The following is a 21179-nucleotide window of genomic DNA, read 5'->3' as shown; positions in this document are numbered from 1 at the left end:
TATATATCTTTGAACTAGAAAAATTTTACCACTCTGAGTTAACTACTTTAATGTTTAGTTAAATTAACATATTTAAAAAGAGTATTCAACAACGATATGATTATATCTACACTCCTTGACAAATTTAAGTTAATTAATAAATAATGAATAATTTAAATAAAATAATTATTCTATCTCCTATATAAGAGATTAATAAAAATGCTTCTAGAAATTATATTTACTTTTATTAAAATGTAAAATAAATTAGAAAACAAAATTAATTCATTAAATAATTTAATTTTAATAGAAGCGTTTATAGTTTGTTCATAGAGTCAACTAATTTTCTGATAAATTTTCAAAGATTTTGAAGCCTTTTCACTAGCTCTAACTTACTTTTTTTTGGCTAAATTTGTACTTTTTCTTATTCTAACCAGTCGTTATGTATTTGGAAGCATGCTTGGGAACGTTGTCCTGTTGAAATAACCATCTTAGTGGCACATTATCTCCCGCAAAAGATAGCATGGGGTCCTTTAATATGTTTTCATAAACAAATCGATCCATATTTTCGGCAAACGACATATCAATAGAAACAACAAATAAACTGTAGTATACACATTTTTTATAATTACATTTTCTTTATTTGCTATTTTAAACAATATATCTTAGGATTTCCAAGATATCCTTGGTCAAAAAGTATATAACACATCGTTCAATAAGTCCCGAGACTAATCCAGAAATGGTCCTAGTAGTACCAAGCTGGCCACGTTTCCCTAGAGTACGAAGCTTTACATGAAACGTGTAAAAATTTCACGTCGATCGTGCCACAAACTGCAGAATTATCGAGGTTAGAGTAAAGTCACTTTGTAATTTGTTTCAAAAATGGAGAAAAGCGAGTTTCGCGTGTTGATAAAACATTGTTTTTTAATGGATAAAAACAAGCAATGGCTTGAAAAACATTACCCGAACTCCTCTCCATCCAAACCAACGATTTTTCGGTGATATGCTGAGTTTAAACGTGGTGGTAGTACGGACACAAACAATGCAAAACGTTCGGGTGGGCCATTGGAAGCCGTTACACCGGAAAATGTGAGTGAAGTGTTAAAATTCATAATGAAAAATCGCAAAGTGAAGGTCCGTGAGATTGCAGAAATGACACAGATATCATCTGGAAGCGTATTTACAATCCTTCATGAAAAATTGAGCATGAAAAAGGTTTTTTCCAAGTGGGTGCCGCGATTGCTTTCAGTGGAACAAAACAGCAAACCACAAGTCCATGATGGCTTTGATTTGCTTCCCCACCCCCCGTATTCGCCATATTTATCCCCCAGCGACTACTGGCTCTTTGCTGGTCTCAAAAAAATGCTCCAGGGAAAAAAAATTGGCTCGAATGAGGAGGTCATTGCCGAAACTGAATCCCATTTTGAAGCAAAGAATAAATCCTTTTATAAACATGGTATAGAAATGTTGGCAAGGCGTTGGAACGATTGTGTCACTCTAAAAGGAGACTATATTGATATATATTGATGAATAAAAATGATTTTTGAAAAAAAAAATGGTGTTTTCGTTGTTAGTCTCGGGGCGTATTGAACGATGTGTTATATTCGTGAAATACATACGTATATGTATACATCAATTATAGTACAGTCTTAATTTATTGATAGGGCTCATTAATTAATTAATATATTTTGTTATATACAGTGTGATCCATTTAAAAACGGAATATTCCCATAAATGATGTATTTTTAGTCCAATTTTGATATATTTTTTTCAATTGTAAACCATAAAATACTTATAGATTAAATGTCACAAAACCAAATATACTGAGTATTTTTTTGATATGAAAATTGAAAATATCTTACTAGCAACTACACCACTGAATTTTATGAATTTTTTAAATCATGTTAAACTAAAAAATAAACTATCAAAAATAGCACAAATTTATTTTTCAACAATATTGAAATATTGTACCAATAATTCTTATTTATTATTTATACCAAAACTCGTAATACTCAAATTTTATTTACAGTTCATTTGACTACATTTATCATATCATATCATTCCTATATTTATGGTTAATTTTCTCAATTCCAACTTGAAACGAATATGATATTTATTTAATTGAACAGTGATTTGATGGATATATTATTTATATATTTCAAATTTATTGAAAAATAAGATAAGTAGTGCTATTTTTAACAGTTTATTTCTACCCTACTTGATTAAAAAAAATAAACTCATAAGAAGAATGTGATTCTTAATTTTACCATAGAATTATGAATATGCATGTATTTTTTTAAATTTAGTATATATCCATTTCAAGAGGTGCTTAATCCAGTGGTGTAATTACATTTTCTATAAAAAATTTGCTAGCAAGATTTCTTCAATTTTCATACCAAAATACCATATTTTCATTCTTTACAATTAAAAAAAAGGCAAAATTGTATTTAATTAAATTTTTTACATGTTTTTATTCTGTTTTAAATATATTCCTAATTTAATAATACAATTAAGTTTTATGTAGTATTTGTTAACAATAGTCCATGAATATTGAGGAACACACAGAGACTCCTACAAGAATTTTAAAAGCTAATGAAGTGGCTACTTACAGATGAGATTGAATGTGAATTGTAGTCTGTACTACCAATGAGGGGCCTGGCAAGCTGTTGGACGCGTTGAGCCTTCTTTCTCAAGTCGCGTACTTCAGCAAGCAGGGCCTCATATTGGGATACCGGCAACGACATCACATCCTATATGCTGTAACAGAACACAAATTAACGAATTCAAAAATGTACAATTTATTTAATAGTGTGGAAAAAGTGAAAAATATGAAAGCTTTTATTTCTACACTAAACAAGTAATAAATATTATTATTTTTTTAGCAATTTTATACAATTAACACATATTAATTAACTCCATTTCTTAAAAATATTTAAAAAACTAAAAAACTTCCGATACGATTCTCCGTTCTGACATGCTTCGTAAAATAAATTGAATTGAATCATAACAAATCAATCAGTTAGTCATATATGCATTCATGCAAAGAAATAATCTACAGTGATTATTAAACATCTGGACCATAATATAGTTTACACGCGGCACAATGTAATTTTTGAAAAATGATCAACATCATAAACGTCTGCTACGTTTATGATGTTGATCATTTTGAAAACACTTTCAAATATTGATTTTATGTTTATACTGACTAAATGAGCCAGAGCCAGAGGGTGTGACTTTTATGACTCGATCAAAAATCGCTGCGATAGCGAAAAATATTATGAATTTACCCTTAGCAGGACAATTTTTATTCATCTAAGAACAATAAAAACTTATTAAATCAACAAAAAATTCATCAACAATGGAAATTAATATACAAACATTTTTATATAAAAACAACTAGTTTATTTACATTATGGAATCGAGGTAATGGGAAAAGCAAATATAAAGTTACCATGTTTTTTTTAAAACACCGCACACTAATAAAACCACCATCCCCATAAGTGATAAACAATTTCACATAATAACATGTCTACCGATATACTTGAGTCTAAAAAACTGACGGTAACTTTTGATTTTCCACTACGGCAGTTGCCGACCATGTCTCTGGCAAATTTTCTCTAATATTTGCCATTCAATATAAAAACATTATATACATGTATTGAGTCATCAAAAATTATTGACCATGCTACTGGTTTGACAATAGTCAATTGTTACTTGATTACATTTTCAACAATTATATCCAACTTCGCATCAGAGAATACCTCTATAAATCAGACAATGTCACTTTCGACATTTTAGGTTATGTATATGTTTACCAAATGTATAATAATAATAATGCCAAATGTAAATTGTATTTACTCTTGTACTGTTAAATAACTGATTAATAATTAACAATTTTGACACTTTTAATAACAATTACAATTTTGCTCTTAATTGTTGAACGATTTCTTTATATAGATTTTGTTACAAAATCCATTGGAAACATAATTTGCATCTTAAAAATATCCTTTTGGTTTGTTCTAGATTATAAAAACTATTTAAACTACTAAATGTTGTCCAAAAGAACTTGGGGTTCTTAGTGATCAAATGTTTCCACAAATCGCTTTAACATCAAAAACATTACATACCACAAACCAATTTTTATAGAATATCTCAAAATACATCTTGACTTTCAGCTCTCCAAATATGATAATTCAAGAAAAATATTGAAATACATCATATTATTTCCCAAAAGTTCATTAAACCAACCACAATAATGTAGTTTCAATGGGAACAGTTCTTAAACAACTTTATATGGATGAAAACGTAATTGTAGTGTTTTATGTAGGCTTCACTCCAATGACTTGTACAAGGGGATATTCCTGTGGTTAACTTCCAGTGTCTTCATCTATGCAGTATAAAAGTTGGACACTATTATTTAAGTCTGATTTACAAATCTCACCACTTTTCTGATATACTTCCTTTACCACATCATATCAACCACTCCAAACTTAAACCTCGTTCAGGATAGAATTTAATTAGTGGTGTCTTCATTTTATCTCATCAATTACTTAAAAAAAATAACTTTTACTTTCGTGGAATTTAATTTTTTCAAGTAAACTATAATACTTTGATCCCCATATAATTAAATTTTCTGAGTATTTTGAGGATAAAAACATGTTGGATAAGCGTCCATTACTCCAATGGATGAGGGTGTAATTGATATGCCAATACCTGCTTGTGAACCAGATACATCACATATATAATAGATTATAGAAAACAAAAACAATATTTTATTTTTATTTACACTATTAACAACATACAATTCGTATAATCAGCACTTTTCTCACGTAAATTTAATCCGCAAGATATATTCTATTTTTTAAAATAAAAAACTTAAAAAATGAATTTTTTAATATTGACAGTATGTCAATAAAATCATTTTCATAGGTGAGGAACTACCTCACCTGTATGATCTGAGAAGCCATCACTGGAATCAGTCGAAATAGTCAATTGTAGGATCCAGATCCAGCATTCTGTTATCGACAGTCTTTCGGATGAAGCCACAACTTTTATCATCTATATATGCCATCCAAGAATTAAATCCACTCTTCTTTTGATCTGCCAGCAAAAACAATTAACGATTATCAGTGACGATGACCGTAAATATTAATCCTAAGTTTACTTACATGTCTAGTTCATCTCTTCGATAGGCAAGTATTTGTCCCGGGATGTATTTGCCGGGGTCGCGACCGGACTGAGACACCTGTGGTCGGTTATCCCGTGTCCGTGACTTTCTTCTACGTCTGCTTCCGCTGTGGTGGCCGCGCTGACTGTTTTTGTTAGCACAACATTCGCATTTTTGCTTGTGCCTTTCGTCGACGGGCGACGTCCCCGTCGATGTCCTCAATCCATCGTCGCCGGTAGTCTGCCGCGAAAACTGTTTGGTAGCTATGCCCACCGGTTTGCTCTCTAATGGTTTGGTGGCCGTCAAAGTGGAGGCCGCAGTGATCTTTCGCATGCCTAACAATATACACTGTTCCAAAAGGGCTTGTTCCGCCTCCAGGGACTCTAACGATTCGACACTGATTGAGGACAACGATTCGCGGTCTCCAACGCCCACATTGTGTTCGTTCGAAATATTAAGGGGTTCCTCTGAAAATGTAACAACATAACTATGTTATTGATCTTGAATCTAATCTATTGATTGCTGTAACAAGTAAAATATATTTACCTGAGTTCCCACTCGTAAGTAGACAAGGTTGATTGTTGCTCTCAAATTCATTGTTCTCAAATCCTCCCCTGGAAAAAATGCTTTTAATAAAATCTAACAAACTCATCAGTTTAATGTTGTCAGGAAACTGACGGTAGTCCAATATTGTTTGATTTGGCTTACATTTTTGTATACCACGTTGAATAATATTCAGAATGATCAACGGATTTTTAAAAGGCTTTATCAAATATTATATAATATCCTACTATATAGTAGGAAAAGCGATTGACCCGTCTGAATTTAGAGGGAGACATCATGAATGACAGAGACAGTGGCCCATAGTGGGAGGATTCAGATGGATCAAAGTCTTTTTGTACTGTATGCAATATAATTATTGAACTTACTGCCGAGTTAATCCTGCCACACTTCCATTGATGGTCAAATCGCCTAGACTAGACCTCAAGCAAAACTGAGTTGAACTGTTTCCTACCCTGTAACTTTCCAATTCCTCTTTGGCTGACATATACCCATGTAGTGCCACATTAGGCCTTCTGTTGTCTTTTTGTAGTTTGCTGCTTTCTCCTGTTACAATACGTATATTCTCATTTGAATCATATTTTAATGGAGGGCTTCTTCTTGGTAAACAAGTGGTTTTTCTTTTTCCAACGGGATTAACATATTTTGGCATACCCAACTGGATGCACTCAGCAAGTAGGTCATTGTCTCCAGATAAACTACTACTATCATCTGACAGATAATCTTTTTTACTTTTATTGTCATTAGTGGGAAAAGATAGGTTGCTCAAATCAGAATTAGAACCGGCATGGCTTAAAATTGCGGGCGTATCTTCTGTGTAATATGTTTTTACTGTGTCAATGGGGGGTGGACTTGAATGACCTACTGGGGCAACTCTGGTCATGGATTTTGGCAAGGGTATTCCACTGGATTGTGGTTTGTTCTGGTATTTGTACCTATAAATTGGCAATTTGCTTGGAGTTGACGAGGAAGAATTGTATCTGAAATATTTAATTTATTAATCAATAATTATTTATAACAAATATTACATATTCTACCTGTTGTTTTGCATTCCAATATGGATACATGCAGCTAAAATATCCTCATCGTTCTCAGACTCCTGAGCCGCCAACTCGTCATTTAAGACCGATAAGTTGGACTCTTTTTCCTCGTCTTTTTTTTCGTTTTGTTCTGGTTTCAGTGCAGACTCATTCAGTTTTGATATTGTGAGCTATAATTAAATTAAGTTACACATTATCAGTTTTATTCTGGATAATACACAGTGTGACACGTTTTTTGCATATTTAATCAGATAAAACATAGGAAATAAAAACGAATTTTGTGTACCTGCGAAGACAGTTCGTCTTGGTCATCGATACTAAGACTGTTTGTTTGTGTGTCAATGTTGGGTGAACTTGAATGACCTACTGGCGCTACTCTAGTCATGGATTCTAGCATGAGTGACTCACTGGATTGTAATTTGTTCTGATATTTATAACCATAAATTGGCAATTTGCTTGGAGTTGGCGACGAAGAATTCACATTATTATATCTGAAATATTTAATTTATTATTCAATCATTATAACAATATTAAATCTCTTACCTATTGTTTTGCATTCCAAGATAGATACATGCAGCTAAAATATCCTCGTCGTCCTCAGACTCCTGCACCAACTCATCATTTACGTCCGATATATTGGACTTTTTTTCCACGTCCTTTTTTTCGTTTTGTTCTGCTTTCACTGCAGACTCGTTGACATTAGATATTATGTTTTCTATTGCCGGCTATAATTAAATTTAAATTACATTAAAAAATGTGAATTATGAGTGAATACCGATTGAAAAGTATTCTCTCCGTCTGAGTCTTGGGAGCGACATCATGCACGACAGAGACAGTAAAAGTCCCCCACCACAGAGCAATGTGGAGACTTTTACTGTCTATTGTGCATGACGTCTCTCTCAAGATTCAGACAGAGTAAACGCTTTTCTATCGATATATGATTACACAGTATTGATACATTTTTTATCTATTTGATCGGATAAAACGATTTTTAAAAATTTTGTGTACCTGCGAAGTCAATTCGTCTTGGTCATCAGTGGTAAGACCTACTGGGGCAAGTCTGGTCATGGATTTTGGCAGGAGTGTCTCACTGGAATGTGGTTTGTTCTGATATGTGTGGCTATAAATTGGCAATTTGCTGAGAGTTGACGACGAAGAATTCACATTATTATATCTGGAATATTTAATTCATTATTCAAGTATTTATAACAATATTATCCCTTACCTGTTGTTTTGCATCCCGATATAGATGCAAGCAGCTAAAATATCCTCATCGTCCTCAGACTCCTGGGTCAACTCATCATTTACGTCCGGTATGTTAGACTCTTTTTCCACGTCTTTGTTTTCGTTTTGTTCTGGTTTCACTGCAGACTCTTCGACGTTTAATATTGGGCATTCAATTACCGGCTATAATTAAATTTAGATTACACACAGAAGATTATGAGGTTACCTATTTGATAAGATAAAACAATTCTTTATAATATAGATAATAAATTTTGTGTACCTTCGTAGTCAGTTCATCTTGGTCATCGATGGTAAGACTGCTCAGGCTTGTCGCAGTTGAGAATTGAACAGGAGTGCTTTCCTCCTTAAACTTAGTGCAATGATCTTCAAAAACGCTAGGTTTCGAAATATTTCTTGGGACTGGTTGGGGTCGCATGTCTCCCCCCGGTCTAGACTTAGAATTGAAAGGAAACTCCGGTGACACTTTCCTTGGTTTAGGGCTTGGTGGCACCGTTTGTGTGGGCGAATCCGGTAATTCACTGGGCGACACTATTCCACTAGTAAGTCGGCTGCAAACATTGCTGTTAGCTAACATTTTACGATTAAAAAAAATGTAAGTACCTCAAATCGGAAACCACAGAACTTCTGTCGTCGTGTATCGAATGTTGTTCAATACTGCCTAAGGATTCCAAAGAACTTGAACGACTGAACATCAAGGGCGTTTGTTCCGCATAGTTGACGGTTTGTTCGAATTTGACCACCTTCACTTCTGTAGAATTCTTTACCTGTTTCTCAACGGTCTTTTCTTCGACTTCCGGCTCCATGTACGCCTCTTCCTTAACCTCGTCCTTTAGAGTTTCGTTAGCAGGAATGGAGTTTAAAGAGCCGAAACTGCTCACTCGGGAGAAGTAACCAGGGGTCCCTTCTTCGCAGTAGTTTATCGGTTTCTCGGGTGACAGTAATCCCGAACTGAACTCGGACTTGGGTATCTTATCGCAGGATTTAGGGAGATTTTCTAGTCCGGATATGTCCTCGTTGGAACAACGCTCTTTTTCGTCTTCATTTTTGTTTTCCTTACTTTGGGGCACATCGATCGTTGACTTGTCGTTGTCGACCACAGGTTTCTCTTCCATTCTGAGATCGGACATGGAAGTGGCGGTGGAGAAGTTGAATGGCGTCTCGTAGGGCGTATCTTCAGTACAATACGTCTTTACAGTGTCATGTATGAAAGCAGTGGGGACGTCTTTGGGAGATTTCTTACATTGATCCGAGTCTGAGTCGTCCTCGGCATATCTTAACGAATAATCAGTCGGTTGGTCTAAGTCCGTCTCCGCATAAATTCCGAAACTTTCTTCGTCACTTTTAGATTTGTTGTTATAAATGAAAGAATCCTCGTCGTCCGGTTCTGTTTCATCCGGCTCGGCTTTTATAACGTTTGTTTCGGAGTATTTCTGGCTGTAATCTATTGGTTGATCGGACGCATCAATTTCATTCTCGTAGGCACAGTCGGAGAAGTTGTTTCTCACGACGGGAATGAAGGTGGATGAAGTAGACGGTACTCTTGTCTGTATGGAATTCGTCATGTACGGCAGACTGGTGCTGCCGTAACTCTGAGGTATTCTAGAATCAGACTGTGGTATAGCATAACTGGTGGATGGCTCGTTTATGTTCAGACTGACGAAAGAGTTGGTTAAATCGTCTGTGTCGATAGTCGACCTGGTGGTGGTGAAATCGTGTTGTGATTTGTGATGGCTCGACTTTTGTATGAAATCATTTGTTGGAATGGACACCTTTTCAATGTTCGAGAACAACTCCGATAAATTATTGTCCAAGTCTTGTAATAAGGCTTTCTGTTTCCTGGCTCCTAAAGTCGGTAATACGGGTAAATCTAGATTGAGAGCGGTCGAATCCATTTGCGAAATTATGCTTTGTTGAGGCCTGGCACTCAGTAGGTTCTTTAAGGCAGCAGTTGATCCCATGGCTATCATTTTGTGTTTGGAATGGTTTAAGCTGCGAAGCATCGCAGGCGCCCCCATTTGCCATAAAGCTTCCTGGTCGACGGCGCATTTTGCTGATAAATTCCACAAGGCGCCGCAAGCATTGCTCACTATAGTCAGGCTAGGCGACTTCAATTGGTCGATTAATATTTGTAAGCAGTTGTGCTTCCTTAGGATCTCCCTGTAGTCGTCCCTGACGGCGATTTGACTTGAAATGTTCCGTAAAATGCCGCCCGAGTTTTCTACGATGACCAGCGACTTCGTCGAAGTTTTATAGGTCAGCATGTCCACGAGGAAGCCCAGAGCACCTTCGACGGCACATATTTCCGACTTGTTTTCGGTACAGTGAGCAGATAAATTCCACAACGCCGACAAAATTGACTTCAGAGTGTTCTCTTTGTTCTCCAGCATCGCCGACTTCATCAGCCCGGTAACGCTGCCCACTTCACGGAGGATGTCCTTGCTTGTCGAGTCCGCACGCCAAGACAGGTTCCTCAACACACTAGCGGTAACCTGCAGGATAAAAAAGGGAGTGTTAAATCAAATTGACGTGGGGGTAGTAAACGAAATACGGTACCTGTCGGAGTTCGTCGCTGGTGCTTTGTAGTTGGACGACGAGAGCTCGCATGAACTCCCGGAAGGAGCACAGCAGAGTTTTGTTGCCGCTGTCGCCAAATGTGAGGTTGGTGAGTACCATACATGCATATCTACGCATAAGTATGCATTGGCTATCGCTTGAAGTACTACCGTGCCTTGCGTTTTCCGTCTATAAACGTACGTACAGAGATAGAGAATATAAATAGTATAGAAAATTGATTTAGACAGTGATTTTGTTCTGTGAATTAATAATAGACATAAATTTTGTGAACCAGTGAAAAAATCGATGTTTTAACTACTCTAAGTTTAGTGTTAAACTATGAAAAAGGTATAATTACCTCTACTAAAGTAGCAATGGCATGAATCCCTCCTAGTTGACAGATAATTTGTCTGTGATCCTCATCAAATGAAAGTTTCATTAATTGAGTCATTATTTGAACAGGATGTTTGTCACCATCTGCACCAATTAAAACAAGTCCCCAATTAAAACAAAACTACACTAACAAATAACAAATTGTCACCTTCATTGGAGGAAGAATTCTCTGGAAGATAATCAGTATTATATCGCAGTGCATCTGTGTAGAATCCAGTTTGTTCCAGCAGCTTCAGGATACGAATCTCCCTCTTCCTGATTTTCTCGTCGGGCTGCGAGTGAACCAAATTGCGTAAGGCTTGCGAAGCTTTCTTTTTGGTGTCCACATCTTTTTCCGATTGCACCAGTTGAACCAATAAAGGTATGCATCCTAAAGTATAACTCAGTTAATATAAATAACTAGAAAACAAAAGGGAAGACTTACCGGATTGACGCATGGCAAGACAACTTTCTAAATTTGTACTGAGGGCAAGGAGGGTCTCCCCCATGTCGGCGTGTTCCTGGCCGCCCAAAACGGCCAACAAACTATAAACCATGTCCATCTTCGCCTCCAGTTGTTGCGATGACCTGCGAGACGTGTCGGGACTGACCAGCACCCTCTCCAAGGGCACTCCCCCAGAACTGGACGCGAAACTCATCACACTCGTCACGTCCTACAGCAAAAACTGAATGTGATGGAATGTTTTTTTTTTAAAGGAGAATATTTACCATTCCACTGTGTATGGTAGAAGTCTGAGTGCCCAGACTAGTCGGTTCGGAGTTCCACGTGGTCCTTTCGACGGGCCACGTGCCGTGATACAACGACGACCTGTTGCGGTGCGAGATGGGCTCGTTGCTCACTGACATGTGGGCACCCTTGTATTGTTCTTCAGGTGGACATTGCGCCTCCGTTTCCGTAACGGTACTGGACGAACCATCACCACGGTCATACTAAAAGATAATATTATTTTAATAATATTTTAATAACTATAACTTTTTAAATTTAAGTACTTACTTTTGATGTTTGTGAATTCACTTGTCGTTCTACTAACAAGGAATCCATGTTGGAAGGTTCATCTAAATCATTATTCTGCAACGAAAGTTTATTTAAACACATTTTCACTCAGAACTGTGATTTTTACTCAGACAATTATGTGAATATTGTTTACATTGCAACAGGAATGAATGGAACTTGACCAAATTAACAAAGACTAGTTACTTACAGATAAGGTTGATTGTGAATTGTAGAGAGGCCTGGCAAGCTGTTGCACGCGTTGAGCCTTTTTTCTCAAGTCACGCACTTCAGCAAGCAGGGCCTCATATTGAGATACTGGCAACGACATCACATCCTATATCCTGCAACAGAACACAAAATATTAACAAATTCAGTGACTGAAAGGTTACATATTTATTAATTAATGGGGAAAAACTGAAGTATAAGAAAAGAATCTCCAAGTGTATAAAGTAATAAAATTTCAATTTTAACATTTTATTTCTATACTAAACAATTAAATTTAATTAACTAACTTAGTTAGATTCTTAAATAGTGTACCACATATTAATATTAATTGATTAATTAATTACACTCTAACAGTTAAGTACCAATAAAAATCTGTTGTGATTCTAATATAACCTAACCTCAGAAAAAAACTGAGTTGATTCATAAACAAATCAGTTAGTTACTCATACATATGCATTCATACACAGAAATAATCCGTCATGTGAGCTTACCCCTTTCAAGACATTTTTTATTCATCCAAGTACAACAAAAGCTTAAATAAATAAACACAAACAATGGAAATAAATATGAAAATATTTTTATACAAAAACAACTAGTTACATTACCATGTTTTTTTTAAAACACTGCACACCAATAAAACCACATCCCCCTAATTAATTAACAATGTCACGTACTAACATATCCACTAAAAAACTCAAGTCTAAAAAATAGTGATGGGAGGGCGAGAGTACACATAATAACGGCAACGTGGTGACATATCGAAAGCCCGAAACGAAATATCCGAGTCGCAAAGACTATATACACTCAAAGACTATATACACTTACAGAGTCGTTCCCAGTCTAGGTCATGTGCGAGGCGGTAACTAATGCGCATCCTCGGGGATTTAATTTAAATATTCAACACAATCGCCAATTATAAATATTTAGGGTGGCGGACCGAATATTATAAATAGTGACTTTATAATAAATGCGATATTCATAAGGTTTTTGCATTATTAATATTGAGTTTTATAACTTATACTTTTAATAAACAAATTTGAATATTTACCATCAATATGAATAATATTTTGACAATAGGTATAGAGGGCCTTAATTAAAATGTGAAATGAGGTAATGTAACACAATTGCCCTCTATGAACAAAGTATATAAACTTAATTTATTTAAATTTTTATATATAATTAGTGGGAACAGACAGACGGACAAAGAGACAAAAATTGTAAAAAATGTTATTTTGGTGTATGTACCGTATTTATATGCATGTAGTAAAAAGCGGTTATTTCAATATTATAAACAGACACCCCAATTTTATTTATATGTATAGATAAAAAATACAATAATGAATTGCATTTTACAAAAATAAGGTTATTGTTCAAAAATCAAGTTAGCCAACCTAAGAGAAACCACAGGAAAAGTAAAAAAACAGTTGTACCAACAATCCTAATTTCTCCTGAAATATCAGAAATTAAACGAAATAATCAAGATACTAAATTTGTAATAAAATAAATTATACCTGCGTTTAATGTAGTTTATTATGAAATATACGATTTCTTTTCCAATACGTTTAAACAAGTAAAATAATTTACAGCGCCATCTGTACGAATATCGAGGACTGTTTGAAATCCAATTGTCATCGTTTTTGACATCCACACAAAATAGTTTTGTTTTTCCAAGACGCTGAAATAAGTAAATAGTAATGTCTCGCGGAAGCAGCGCCGGGTTCGACCGCCATATAACCATCTTCTCCCCAGAAGGGCGTCTCTATCAAGTCGAGTACGCGTTCAAAGCGATTAACCAAGCCGGCCTAACCTCCGTGGCCCTTAAGGGAGTCGACACCGCAGTCTGCGTGACCCAAAAGAAGATCTCGGACAAGTTGATCGACGCAAACACCATCACTCACCTGTTCCAGGTGACCGAAAGCACCGGCTGCGTAATGACTGGCATGATTGCAGACAGTAAGAGTCAAGTCCAAAGAGCCCGATACGAAGCCGCCCAATTCAAGTACAAATACGGTTACGAGATGCCCATAGACGCCCTATGTCGCCGAGTTGCGGACATTTCTCAAGTTTACACCCAGAATGCCGAAATGAGACCGCTGGGCTGTTCGATGGTCCTCATTGGGTATGATGATGAGATTGGTCCCTGTGTCTACAGGGCTGACCCAGCTGGCTATTATTGTGGATACAGGGCTGTCAGTGTGGGGGCCAAGCAAACGGAGGCCAACAGCTATCTGGAGAAGAAATTGAAGAAAAAACAGGAGTTGCAGCACGATGATGTCATACAATTGGCCATAAGTTGTTTGTCCAGTGTTTTGTCTGTGGACTTCAAGCCGACTGAAATTGAAGTTGGAGTCGTTTCCAAGGATAACCCCAAATTTAGGAAGTTAACTGAAGCTGAGATTGACAGACATCTTACTGCTATCTCTGAAAAGGATTAACTTTAGGTTATTGGTTTAATGTTTGTTTTTTCAATATATTTATGATAATAAAATATATAAATGGTAATTTTGTATCATTAATAAAATTAGTGTTTTAATTATTGGACAATTTTTCAGTAATTTTGGTAAAAAGGTGTATATAAAAATCATTAAACTTAATTTTATAATTATTACTATTTTTATACAATAAAAATATAATTGATTGAGGACTTCTTTTCAGTCACAAATATTAAAAAATCCTACAAAAAAATGTATAGAAAAAGAAGTAAACTTAAATATGCAAGTTGTTTATTTATTATTATTTTTAAGTGTAACATGTAAGGGAGAATATTCTGTTTTATCGGTATGTGGGAATGAAAATTACAGTTAGGCTTCAATTTTGATCATTTGTTGATTTGATTTTTCAAACGCACTAGATATTTAATAAAACCTAGAAAACTTAACATATTTTATTTTTTATTTGTATAAAATTATTACATTTAAATAAATTTATAAATCATCAACAAAAGTATAATTGTTCATTTATTTCTTGGCACTTTTGATCAAACTTTTCAGCGTATTCTCAAGCTTAATCGAGTCGGCAGCAAATTTACGAATACCGTCTGACAATTTATCGGTGGCCATTTGATCTTCGTTCAACATCCACCTAAATTTAGCCTCGGTCAACTCAATCTTTTCCAAGTTTAATTTCTTTGCTGTTTCCTCGTTCAACCTCCTAGGAAGTGGTTCATTTATAGTCTCCAATTCGCCCAACAATTTCGGACTGATTGTCAACAGATCGCAACCCGCCAACGCTTTAATTTCGCCTGAAAAGAACCCATAAAATGAGTACGAGGAAAGATATAACACAAACATGTAATTGATTACCGGCGTTGCGGAAAGATGCTCCCATGACAACGGTTTTGTACCCGAATTTCTTGTAGTAATTATAGATGTTAGTGACTGAAATCACGCCGGGATCTTCTTCGGGCGCGTACGATTTTTTGTCGGTATTTGCGACGTACCAATCCAAAATACGGCCGACGAATGGCGAAATTAAAGTGACGCCAGCCTCAGCACAAGCAACAGCTTGAGCGAAATTAAACAGAAGGGTCAAGTTACAGTGAATTCCGTGCTTTTGTTCCAGTTCTCTAAAAGAAACAAATTAATGTCCAAGTATTATTTAATATGGAAGGGTTATATGTTACTTTGCTGCTTGGATTCCTTCCCAAGTCGAAGCTAATTTTATTAGGATTCTGTCTTTGGAAATACCCTGTTCGGCGTACAATTGTATCAGTTTTATGGCCTTTGCTACACTTGCGTCTTTATCGAATGACAACCTGAAAAATACAAATAATGCATCGAGTACATGACAATGAAGTGGCAAAATTAACCTTGCATCTACTTCGGTGGATACACGACCGGGAACGATTTTTAAGATCTCCACGCCGAAAGACACGCAAAGTATGTCCATGGCAGCGTCAACTTTCTCCTCCAAAGTGCTGCCCACTTTGTTTCCATAATGCACAGCTTTATCGATTATCGATTTGTATTGAGGCAAATTTGCGGCAGCCAAGATCAACGATGGATTTGTCGTTGCGTCGGTTGGTTTGTAATTCTTCATCGCTACGATACGATATTATTATTTTCGAATGTCGAACGGTAAACAATCCAAAAAATGATTTAAACATAATTTTAGTTGATAAAATTGAATTAAATATAACAATGCCGACAGCAAAAAAAATTACTTTTATTGCCAACTTAAAAATTAGTTCAAAAATATCTTAATTAGTTAATTTTGTTGTTATTCTGTGTACTGGAAAATTTTCAGAAACCACCTGATGATAATATTGACATAATTATTTCTGCTACTCATTCACGGACGAAATTATCCTAAAACCGAACACTTAAGGTCAAAGCGGTCATTAATTTAGATCAAATACATTCACCAACAGAGTACTTTCTAATTAGAATAATAACGCAACCAAAATACGATAAATTTTTAATTTAAACAACTGCTATTAATTCTGGTAGTGTTAAAAAAAGGAACATTTTTCAAAATGATTTTATTTGAATTGTTTCAACAGGAGCACACAACAGTCAAATTTATTAATTTTAATTAAATTAATACAAACAAACTGAAGATTCCAGATAAGATAATCATAAAAATAATTTAAATGAATCACTCTTGAAATACAAATTTCAATGGTATATTTAAGCGGTGTTAACAGGTGGTTCAACGCTGTACCTTCTTTCCAGCAAAATCAAGACATTTCAGAGCTTTGTTTTTGCTAAATAGTATTAAAAAAAACAAACAAATAAGTAAATAACTTGCCTTCGAAGTCACCGGTGTCGGCGACAACGGTGGTGAGCGACTTCAATTGTTCCAACGAATTGGGCATCTTGACCTTCTTGCACTGAGGCTCGGACATGTTGAATTTTTCTTTAAGTATCGATGACGGTCGCGATATGAACAAAAACGATAAACATGTATTCGTTCAATGATAAAGCGTTTCCAGCACGCATAAGGTTACACATTTCACCTTCGAGAAACAATTCGAAAACCAATCGAATTCTTTCAATTTCCCGCTCTTTTTAAATCGCACCAATCGAATAATGTGACCGGGTTATCTGTCCATTATGTAATTGGTACTTCACGCAAACTATTCCGTTATGTCTGTGGACGTTTGTGGAGGTGAAATTTATCAATCTGCGTGCTTTTAGATATAATTATTATTACTTGTGTTGATGTACTAAAAATAGTTCAAATAATAATAATATAAATATATTTTCAGAAACACTTAGAAATACAAATTTCATATAAATTGATCATTTACAACATTTTTTTAAGTGCTGATCAACAAATTACATAAGAATTGTGATTGTATAAAATATTCATACAATATTCTCTATAAAAATCTATTTAATTAATGTCCTTGAGTCAGAACTGAAGGCGAGACTTTCGAAATTACACCAAATCCTCCATGTAAAACACACACTTTGCTTATTTTGCATTTGAGAAGAAATTTGGGCAACTAGAAAATAGTTCAAATAAATAAAAAATCATTTAATGTTTAGGTTATTGTTACCAATTCCACGTCGGTTTCTTCGTTACCTACTATAACGATAATTTTTTCTTTACTGTTTTTAATAATGGATCCGTTGGGACCCAAACTTTCAATTTTTGATTCTCCAAAAGGAACACTCGAAAACGGAACGTTTATGCTTCTTTTTACGCAAGACCTCTGAAACCTGTAACATACACATTTAAAAAGTAGCCGTGGCCGTACCTTTGTTGACATACTGTGGGGGATTTCTTATGTCAACAATCAACAATTTCTCAGGTTTGTTTCTGACCAGTTTCACAACATCATTAGTGCTTATTCTAGGGAACTTTTCCTTCTGTAGCTCCTGCAAGGTAACCCCGGATATATCCTAAAACTTATCTCTTAAAACCAATAACTCAAATACATAAGCTAACATACAAATTCGTCCTTTTGGTGAAATTGGGGATTTTCGTGTTCACGGTGGGTGATACTTTTAGGCGTGTTTTCGAAAGTCTGGCTAGAAAGGACAACGCATTTTTCGATGTCGACTTCGGGCAAATCGGAGAACAGTAAAATGCACTCGTTAAATCCGGATGTTAATAACCTGTCTCTTAGTTGTGTCAAAACCGACAAACCGATGTGAAGAGGATACGATGAATCACCCAGTAAAAGTTTGTCCCACAAATGTAAGATTTTGTACAACGGAAAAACATCTGTAGCATAATAATTAATAATATGGTGACATATATGAAGACTAAGGTAAACATACGGGAAAATACGGTTAGAAACCAGGGAATGGCGAACAATTCAGGGTAAAAGTTGATTTCATTTAAATGGTTGGCGAGTTGGGGGTCGTGAAAGGCGATTAACTGAGAAAATTTCGCTAAATATTCCTGAATTACTGCCGAGTTATCCTTGAGGAAGAACTGGTGCAGATATTTGGGCACAAAAGCCGAAAGACAAGCAAATGCTTTAGCTAAAAACAACAATAACAAAATCATTAAATTTGAAAAATTTGAAACTATTACCTTCATTGTTAAAGTTCAAATATAAAAATGGAGCAGTTAAGGAGTCCAATCCTTGCCAATAAACGTACTGAGAGTTTTTATAAACCCAAGCTTTTAAAATTCTTTTCAGTTTTCTGTGGCCTTCTGATGAGGATAATAGTTCATTGTATTGATGACATCTGGGAATATCAACTTCAATCTAAAACATATGAATAATGGTCTAAAAATGGTTTTTTCTTATTTAATTATTATTTTTTACGTAAATCAATATTATTTGATCAGTAACTCATGCAATTCAATTCAATTATATATCTGCAATCTGTTTCTGTGTTCAATTTCACCTGCCGATCTGTTGAAGTAGGGGTTTCCTTATCAATCCTCATGTATTCCCTTTCATAATCACCCTTAACATTCAAAAGTGCAAACCAAATCTCCCCCCTTAACAAAGGAGGAATATCAATTTCTGCTTCCTTCAAAATCCTGTCTTTGCAATAGGGATATCCCTACAAAATTCAAATATTCACATATGCAAAATAAAAAAGTGGCAATTACATACATATAGCAGTCGCCTAAAAAGTACAATTCTGTGGAACTGATACTCAGGGTCACGTTCCTTGATGATCAAGGGTAAACCTGTGGCATCATATGGTGGAGGTTCAGCTTTCAAAATGACCTCAGATTTCGTTAGAATCAAAGGATAATAAGCACTTAATGGAATGTGCATGAATCTTTGATATAATGCCCCCAAAGGCATGGTGATAACTCTTGGATCAAATAATGTTGCCGGGTTTCTTTTTTGGCCCAATACATTTCCCTCTATCAAAACCACACTGAAATTGTGTTCATATTTATAAATTATTGAAGAGTATGTTGACCCTTACTTTGGTAGAGAGAGAATTGGTGGGCTAGATCTGATTAAACCCTGTTTTTTTAATTCTTGAAGAACATCACCTCCAGCAAGTTGCCACCAATGGTAGAACTCTTTAATTGTAAACACCTCAAATGGTTCACAGACTTTACTGTGGGGTGAATTTGATGACTCTTTAAACGGTTTGAAAATAGTTTTGTTTAGGAGGTCTTCACAAGTTGGTCTGTCTTTTGAGTAGATGTTCAGGCACATGTTTACTAGTTCCTTTATGTCCTCTGGAAGAGCCTAAAATATTTTTGGAATATCATTTGTTGGTGCCAGAAGGGGAAAGCATAAATTAAACAACTTACTAAATATTTTTCATAACAGTTGTGCTCCCTAGCAATTCTTTCAAACACCAAATTATTACATTGTAATAGACTCAAAACCTTCCTGATTCTTTGACCCAACTTTAAGTTGTTCCATAGAAGTTTGTTCAGTAGTAGTTCTGCTAAAACTATACCTATGGACCAAACATCCACTTTTGGATCATGCAAACATTCATTTGGCTGTTGTAAATAAACTTCTGGTGCTGTATAAAGAACCTGTCTGAAAGAACACAATTTTCAATAACAAAATTTGTATATTTTCATAGAGTGTCATACAAAATAGGAAAAGAGACAAGCTTATTTTCTCCAGTCATATGATAAAGTCCATAGTTAAACAGTTTTATGTCGTTGTTGTCCTGAAGAAGGATATTTTCATTGCTCAGATTCCTGTGGATGATATTATTCTTGTGCAGTTCATTCACACCCTCAATAACTTGATAAGCAATTTTTATTATATCATCTAAATCAAATAATTCTCTTTCAATATATGTGGATAAAGATTTGCCACAGAATTGTGACACAACAATCGTTCTCTCTGTAAAATACAGAAAAATTCAAATCGATCCTAATCGAAACAAATATAAGAAACGTGTACCGTGTTTTCCGCGGATTATATCTAAATATTGACATAGAAACGGATGGTTTAACGTTTTTAAAATTTGGGCGTTTCCGTATATTATTATAGAATTGGGTGTCAGTGGTAAACCGTTGCTGCCGCACGAGTCGCCTTTGTGTTCCTTCGCAAAAAAAGTTAATGCTCCGAATTGCAATTTTGAATCTTTCAATAATGACTGATACATTTTATCTTTGCCGATTTTATGCAGTCATTTAATTTTGACATTCGTTTTTAGGTTAGTTTTATCGTTATGTTTGTTGTGAATTGATGTTTAGACGTCGCATCTATTTTAGACAACCACCATTACAGTAAGAGTTCATGTTTGCCTATTGTTACGGTGTTCTGTGAATTCCCTGGTTGAAATTTTAAAATATTAATAATAATTTAAATGGAGAAAATAATGATTGTCACCATAAATCTTATGGAAATGATTCTCAAATAACAAAAATCGAAAGTTTTCCCTTCTCCTGCGATTTTTTAAAATAACAATTGAATATGCGTGCCACACAAATTTACCTAGCCTACTTGATGGCGCATCGTCCAAAAGCTAGTTTCATCCTTCTTTAATACTCATGAATATATATATATATATATATATATATATATATATATATATATACAGTGCTAAAAAAATTATTTTGAAAAAAGAAGTTTATTTTTAGAATACTTATTTTTGTTTTTGCTATACCTAACCTACGCACATGG

The 21179-nt window shown here is 35.0% G+C and overlaps 5 protein-coding genes across 7 annotated transcripts in view; 1 reads left to right on the top strand and 4 right to left on the bottom strand.

Moving 5' to 3' along the window:
- LOC109608529 (adenomatous polyposis coli protein-like) overlaps positions 1-12774 on the bottom strand; it is a 29569-nt gene extending 16795 nt beyond the window's left edge. Inside the window, exons 1-2 of one of the 2 annotated variants that reach the window (XM_049965379.1) lie at positions 12760-12774; positions 2586-2733 (exon numbers count right to left, since the gene is read on the bottom strand). In XM_049965379.1, the coding sequence (XP_049821336.1) occupies positions 2586-2720 (135 nt within the window). In that variant the 5' untranslated portion in view covers positions 2721-2733; positions 12760-12774. Of the gene's footprint in view, positions 1-2585; positions 2734-3427; positions 3562-12759 lie in introns of those variants that run through there. The other variant, XM_049965378.1, reaches the window with a different exon arrangement.
- LOC109608528 (adenomatous polyposis coli homolog) lies at positions 4726-13161 on the bottom strand. Of its 2 annotated transcripts, none has more exons than XM_049965381.1 (19): positions 12980-13161; positions 12138-12270; positions 11930-12004; positions 11644-11865; positions 11360-11588; positions 11084-11305; positions 10901-11019; positions 10543-10731; positions 8590-10478; positions 8249-8537; positions 7970-8151; positions 7753-7918; positions 7288-7469; positions 7031-7235; positions 6742-6914; positions 6073-6684; positions 5690-5757; positions 5145-5610; positions 4726-5076 (listed from the first exon to the last, which is right to left on the bottom strand). In XM_049965381.1, the coding sequence occupies exons 2-19, from the start codon at positions 12255-12257 to the stop codon at positions 5055-5057; spliced, it is 5430 nt and encodes a 1809-aa protein (XP_049821338.1). In that variant the 5' UTR covers positions 12258-12270; positions 12980-13161; the 3' UTR covers positions 4726-5054. The 2 variants fall into 2 exon arrangements, with proteins under 2 accessions (XP_049821338.1, XP_049821339.1); XM_049965382.1 differs by lacking the exon at positions 12980-13161 and adding an exon at positions 12829-12848.
- Positions 13162-13770: 609 nt separating this feature from the next.
- LOC109608571 (proteasome subunit alpha type-6-like) lies at positions 13771-14656 on the top strand. Its single transcript, XM_020025018.2, has one exon. It carries the CDS (start codon positions 13849-13851, stop codon positions 14587-14589), a length of 741 nt encoding a protein of 246 aa, XP_019880577.1. The 5' UTR covers positions 13771-13848; the 3' UTR covers positions 14590-14656.
- A 367-nt stretch (positions 14657-15023) lies between these two features.
- On the bottom strand, positions 15024-17094 carry LOC109608559 (transaldolase). The gene is made up of 5 exons (XM_020025003.2): positions 16904-17094; positions 15963-16194; positions 15777-15908; positions 15457-15719; positions 15024-15395 (listed from the first exon to the last, which is right to left on the bottom strand). The coding sequence occupies exons 1-5, from the start codon at positions 16998-17000 to the stop codon at positions 15112-15114; spliced, it is 1008 nt and encodes a 335-aa protein (XP_019880562.1). The 5' UTR covers positions 17001-17094; the 3' UTR covers positions 15024-15111.
- A 243-nt stretch (positions 17095-17337) lies between these two features.
- On the bottom strand, positions 17338-20734 carry LOC109608553 (TBC domain-containing protein kinase-like protein). The gene is made up of 12 exons (XM_049964139.1): positions 20454-20734; positions 20135-20393; positions 19841-20078; positions 19504-19775; positions 19179-19452; positions 18964-19125; positions 18644-18821; positions 18385-18591; positions 18054-18328; positions 17873-18003; positions 17658-17820; positions 17338-17603 (listed from the first exon to the last, which is right to left on the bottom strand). The coding sequence occupies exons 1-12, from the start codon at positions 20656-20658 to the stop codon at positions 17496-17498; spliced, it is 2472 nt and encodes an 823-aa protein (XP_049820096.1). The 5' UTR covers positions 20659-20734; the 3' UTR covers positions 17338-17495.
- Between the last annotated feature and the right edge of the window lie 445 nt (positions 20735-21179).

Source organism: Aethina tumida, chromosome 3 (assembly GCF_024364675.1).
Source record: "Aethina tumida isolate Nest 87 chromosome 3, icAetTumi1.1, whole genome shotgun sequence".
In the NCBI taxonomy this organism is placed as follows: Eukaryota; Metazoa; Arthropoda; class Insecta; order Coleoptera; family Nitidulidae; genus Aethina; species Aethina tumida.
The sequence above is the reverse complement of the archived record's forward strand: the minus strand, read 5'-3'. Positions and strand labels throughout refer to the sequence as shown.

Bases quoted from the DNA above. Each gene is read 5' to 3' on its own strand.
- LOC109608528 (XM_049965381.1), bottom strand. From the start codon at position 12,257: ATGTCGTTGCCAGTATCTCAATATGAGGCCCTGCTTGCTGAAGTGCGT. The intron at 10,732-10,900 runs GTAATTATACCT...GTACGTTTATAG, and splicing joins CCATTGCTACTTTAGTAGAG to ACGGAAAACGCAAGGCACGG. The intron at 5,758-6,072 runs GTAAGTTCAATA...CATTTTTTCCAG, and splicing joins GTGGCAGGATTAACTCGGCA to GGGAGGATTTGAGAACAATG.
- LOC109608571 (XM_020025018.2), top strand. From the start codon at position 13,849: ATGTCTCGCGGAAGCAGCGCCGGGTTCGACCGCCATATAACCATCTTC.
- LOC109608559 (XM_020025003.2), bottom strand. From the start codon at position 17,000: ATGTCCGAGCCTCAGTGCAAGAAGGTCAAGATGCCCAATTCGTTGGAA. The intron at 15,909-15,962 runs GTTAATTTTGCC...TGTATTTTTCAG, and splicing joins TCCACCGAAGTAGATGCAAG to GTTGTCATTCGATAAAGACG. The intron at 15,720-15,776 runs GTAACATATAAC...TGTTTCTTTTAG, and splicing joins GAAGGAATCCAAGCAGCAAA to AGAACTGGAACAAAAGCACG.
- LOC109608553 (XM_049964139.1), bottom strand. From the start codon at position 20,658: ATGTATCAGTCATTATTGAAAGATTCAAAATTGCAATTCGGAGCATTA. The intron at 18,822-18,963 runs GTGAAATTGAAC...CATATGTTTTAG, and splicing joins CTACTTCAACAGATCGGCAG to ATTGAAGTTGATATTCCCAG. The intron at 18,004-18,053 runs GTATGTTAGCTT...GATAAGTTTTAG, and splicing joins TTCACCAAAAGGACGAATTT to GATATATCCGGGGTTACCTT.